Below are 5,465 nucleotides of genomic sequence, written 5' to 3' on the forward strand. Positions count from 1 at the left end.
CTGGCGTGCTGCGATTCATGGGGTCACAAAGAGTCAGACATGACTGAGCGACTGATCTGATCTGATCTGATCTGATAGGTTAAATTGTGTCCCCTACAAATTCATATCTTGAAATCCTAACCCTGAATACATCAGAATGTGACCTATTAGAGAGATTTAGAGACTTAACAGAGAAAATCAAGATAATCACTAATAACAGATTATTATCTGTTGCAGATAGTATCTGCAACAGACAATAATCAAGTTGCAGTGAGCTTGTGAAGGTGGGCCCTAGTCCAATACGACTGTTGTAAGAACAGGAAATCTGGACACAAACTGAGTGAAGACAATATGGAAAGACAGAGAGAGAAGGTAGTAGTTTCCAAGCCAGAGACAGCATATGGAACATAGTTTTCCCTCAAAGCCCTCAGAAGAAGTCAACTTTGCTGATGATATGTTACCTCAGACTTGTCAACCCCAGAACTGTGAGACAATACATTTCTGTTGTTTAAGCTACCCAGTTTGTGATGTTTTGTTGTAGTAGCCCAAGCAAACTAATACAGTCCTTTTAGATTAAAATGAGCAAAAAAACTGAAACAGCCTGGCCAAAAATTAGAATTTAAGGAAGGAGACTGGGATCCTTCATAGATTCAAGGAAAGTTGGACAACGAAGACCTGATCTACAGAGACTAGAGAGACCCAGAAACTTGGGCAGCATCTTCCCGTCTCTTTCTCTCTGTCTCACAGACCACATCATGTCTTATTCCTTTTTCTTTCCTGCAGACAAATCATGTTTTTGAACACAACTGTGAGAAAGCCTACAAGGATACAGGCCCCATAAACTAACAAATACTTATTAATATCGAGCTTAAATCTCAATTCCAAACCCATAGGAGACATAAATCTGATAGACAGGATGTAAATCAGGTGTCTATCCCTATGTCAATCCACTACAGCCAGAGAGGCAGGACTACAGAGGGAAATAAGGCTTTGGGGAGCAGGACCACATTACCACTGTTATGGGGTTTGAGCATGTATGTATTCATGGGCCCCATCATCCCTAAGCAAAATTATTAACATTTATGTTTGGGGCTTCCTGGGTGGTCCAGTGGTTAAGAATCCATCTTGCAAAGCACGGGGCATAGGCTCAAGCCCTGGTTTGGGAAATAAGATCTTGCATGCTGTGGACCAACTAAACCCTGTGCTGTAACTACTGAACTGGCACACTCTGGAGCCTGTGCCCTGGAGAGCCTGCCTGCCACAAGCAGAGTCCCTGCACTGCAACTATAGACCCCACAAGATGCAATGTAGACCCTGCGTGCTGCAGCTAAGACCCGCTGCTGATAAATAAATAAATGGTAGGTGGTTTAGTCACTGAGTCATGTCCGACTCTTGAAACCCATGGACTGTAGCCCAACAGATTCCTCTGTCCATGGGAATTCTCCAGGTGAGAATACTGGAGCTGGTTGCCATTTCTTCTCCACAGGATCTTCCTGAGCCAAGGATTGAACCTGAGTCTCGGGCAGATTCTTTTACCATTGAGCCACCAGAGAAGCCCAAAGAAATAAATAAATAATATTAAAATATTAAATGCTAGTATGAAAAATCTTTTTAAAAATAATGTTTTTAGGATTACATTGACTTAAAGACTTTATTATATGTTAAAACATTTCTTTGACATGAAATTAACTTTTCTCCTGATTTTAAAGAATTAAGACATTTTCATGGGCCTCAAAAACTATCATCCTATAGTGTGCCTGCTGTGCCTAACATGACTATTTTTCATGAAGTGAACTTTTTAGGCAAAGATGGGGTAGGTATGTATAGCTACACATTCCTATTTAGGTAGGTTTTTCAAAGTCTTTTCTCATCACTTTTCCAATGGACACAAGTAACTTGTTTTGTTGTTAATACAAGTAATATCAATGCTGGGGAGGGTATTTTTTCCTTGTGTGTTCCTCCATCTAATGCCTTTCAGATTTATAATTGAGAGTTGTTGACTTCCACCTCCTGATTCCCGTATGCTCTCAGGGGTATAGAATAACCAGGATGCTTCTGGTAGAAAAGACTTGGGGTAAATTATTTAAGCTCCTGGACAGAGCTAAGTATTTTCAAATGTCTTCTCCAGGACATAGGGTTATATTTTATCAGCTATATCCATGATAACATCTCACTGAAGCATATGTCATTAGCCCATCTTTCATAAGTAAAATAAATCAAGAAGTCCATTGATTCACTAAAAATACATATATCTTGCCTTTTAGATGACATTTAATTATGGGTCAAATTGAACAACCATAGAGGTGTATTTTCTGTGCTAGATGCCTGAAGGGGTTTTGAAGGCTTATTTGACTTCTCTGCTATATGCCGCTTTTGAGCTCTTTCATCTGTACTGTCTATGACGATAGAAATGAAATAACAAAGACCAGTGTGCAATTATCTCCTGAGTTTCAAATCTAATAGGTTGGACAAATCTAATAGGTTGGACAGAGGTTGAGTATGACCATTGCACCTAAGCGACTATTTCATGGAGCTTTCTAGCTGGATTACTATGAGGTGACTGAAATATCCAGTGAAGCATAGCTTTAGGGCAATTCACAGTTCTTACAGACATGTGGGTTACTGAAGTAGCAGTAGTATCAAAGAAATTGGGTGGCCAATTTGGAGAAATCAAATCAAACTAAGACTCAGTAGAATGCAACAAGTTGCTCGGTGGAGTCATTGCATATGTTAGTTTGTGCGTGTGCTGTCGTGTCTGACGCTTTGTGACCACAAGGACTGCAGACTGCCTGGCTCATCTGTCCATGGAATTTTGCAGTCAAGAACACTGAAGTGGGTTGCCGTTTTCTACTCTAGGGGATCTTCCTGACCCAGGGATCCACCTTGCATCTCCTGCATCAGCAGGTGGATTCTTTACCACTATGCATGCCATCTCAGAAGCTATTGCTGCTGCTGCTAAGTTGCGTCAGTCGTGTCTGACTCCGTGTGACCCCATAGACGTCAGCCCACCAGGTTCCTCTGTCCCTGGGATTCTCTAGGCAAGAATAGTGGAGTGGGTTGCCATTTCCTTCTCCAGTGCATGACAGTGAAAAGTGAAAGTGAAGTCATTCAGTCGTGTCCAACTCCTCGAGACCCCATGGACTGTAGCCCACCAGGCTCCTCCTTCCATGGGATTTCCCAGGCAAGACTACTGGAGTGGGGTGCCATTGAAGCTATTAGGTATTGGATATTCATTGTCATTTTAGGCTATGCACACAAACATACATTGCATTCACCCTGAGAACTGCCATCTTTCACAGCATCTTTTATTGGATGTTGAAACTTTGAGCTTTAAAATAACTGGAACTATACCAACTATACTATCAGCTCTTCTGGGCCTCCAGCTTACCATCTGCAGATCTTTGGACTTAGCTTCTGTAACTACATGACCTAATTTCTTACAATAAATCTTTTTATACATAGACATATATCTAGCTGTCTATCTACCTACCGATCTGCTACTGGTTCTATTTCTTTGGGGAACCCTAATACAATGAGTATATACTAAGTAAAGCTCGATCTAAGTTTCTTTCTTGTAATATATTTGCTTTTCGTATTTATTTTTAATAATTTACCCATAGTGGAACTAACTTATTGAAGGCTCTCAAAAGGACTTATTATAAGGAAATAAAATGAAAGAGATGGCAACTTCCATGATCAGGCATCTTTTCAGAGCAGATATCATTGTTTCAACCTAATCATCTATTTTACACTGGACTGAATTAGAGCTTTCAAACTAGTTGAGCAATAACACATTTCTTCATGGTGAATGAGGTACCATAAAAAGTTGAAACTTAAATGGAAGCTGAGGGCTTGTGGGGAGAGCCGGCAGGATGGGACACCTGCTCTGAAGGTCTATAGCAGAAGTGGCATTCTCCAGCATTCACTGGAAATGGGCTTTGTCCAGGCACAGGGATGCTCTTGTATGGTGTCCGAGGCCAAAGAGATGAACTTGTCACCCAGGGCACAAGTGGTTAACAAGCTGAAAGAATAGGGGACTGCTACTGGAGTGGTAGCTGAGGCATCATGGCACTCTGAGTACAAAGATGGCTCCCAGATCTTCCTGGGAAGGCTTCCTTAAGAGCTGACCGAAGGAGGTATGCTCTGTGTAATTCTCCCAGCATGGAAGATTGTTAGCATCAGTCTCATGTCGGGCAGAAAGACAGGGAAATCTAAAATATTCCATTTAAGCTGCTATGAGGACCACCTTGACAATTTTCATGGAATCAAGATAAAGGGAAAAACTATCTGAGTCGACCGTGTATCCAGCTACCATCCCCCTCAGGCCCCAGAGGATGTGGGTGATGCTACCAGAAAGCTCTGGGAGAAAGGCTGTGGGGATCAGACACCCACATCTGGTTTATCCAATAGTTCAGATGATGAGGCACTCTCAGAAGGGCATGAACAGAAAAAAGTCCAGAGAACAAAGAAGATCATAGTGAATACTGCTGTTGGAGGTAAAGACGAGAATGGACAGATGAAGAAGCCATTGTCCCTGCCAACCAGAGGCCAGATTTAAAAACAGGAGGATGCTCAGGCTCTCATAAGCCTACCAAGGTGAAGTCAGAGAGTCTAGAGAGGGCTGCTGCTGCTGCTAAGTTGCTTCAGTCCTGTCTGACTCTGTGCAACCCCATAGACGGCAGCCTACCAGGTTCCCCCATCCTTGGGATTCTCTAGGCAAGAACACTGGAGTGCATTGCCATTTCCTTCTGCAATGCATGAAAGTGAAAAGTGAAAGTGAAGTCGCTCAGTCATGTCCGACTCTTAGTGACCCCATGGGCTGTAGCCTACCAGGCTCCTCTGTCCATGGGATTTTCCAGGCAACAGTACTGGAGTTGGATGCCATTGCCTTCTCCACTAGAGAGGGCACAGAGCCCTAACAACCAACTACCCTGAGGCCAGCACGGCTGCTGCAAATGACAGAGTCCTGCAGCGTTTAGAGGGACCTGGAGAGGGGGCTGAAGAAGGAGAATACAGGTTCTGAGTTGTGCCCTTGATCAGTGGCCAGAGAGAAAGAGAGCCGGAAAGTGACAGAGGTGAAGCTCAGATAGATTTTAGCTGATATGAAGGAATAGCCACACACATTCTCCAATCCCAGTAACCACAGGCCAGACCAAGGCTGCAACTTACTTAGATCCTCAGATTTTGAAATGAAAGGTTATATTTAAAATGCTCTGGAGCTGGAGCTTGCTATTAACTTTATACAATTTCTGGGGCAGAATTTCTTTAAATATTTGAGCATCTGTTTTGGTTTTATTTTGTTTTCTTACAATCATTCAAAATTTTACAATGGTTGAAATTACATAACCAGATTTGTATGGCTCCTTTGTTGAACTCCTGAAGTTTTGACGCCTAAGATTTGAGTAGTGCTTTTTAGGGATCCACCATATAGTAATCCCCTCCCAAAGTAATTAGCTTAAATATTATCATTTCCTATGTAGCAGGAT

The 5,465-nt window shown here is 42.3% G+C and overlaps 1 protein-coding gene across 1 annotated transcript; it reads left to right on the plus strand.

Annotated features, from left to right (window-relative positions):
- Window positions 1–3,787: 3,787 nt before the first annotated feature.
- RBMX2 (RNA binding motif protein, X-linked 2) lies at window positions 3,788–4,537 on the plus strand. The gene is given in 2 exon segments (XM_010845233.1): window positions 3,788–3,941; window positions 4,035–4,537. Coding segments are annotated over 2 exon segments (657 nt in total).
- Window positions 4,538–5,465: the final 928 nt, after the last annotated feature.

This window comes from Bison bison, unplaced genomic scaffold, assembly GCF_000754665.1.
Source record: "Bison bison bison isolate TAMUID 2011002044 unplaced genomic scaffold, Bison_UMD1.0 scf7180017864213, whole genome shotgun sequence".
In the NCBI taxonomy this organism is placed as follows: domain Eukaryota; kingdom Metazoa; phylum Chordata; class Mammalia; order Artiodactyla; family Bovidae; genus Bison; species Bison bison.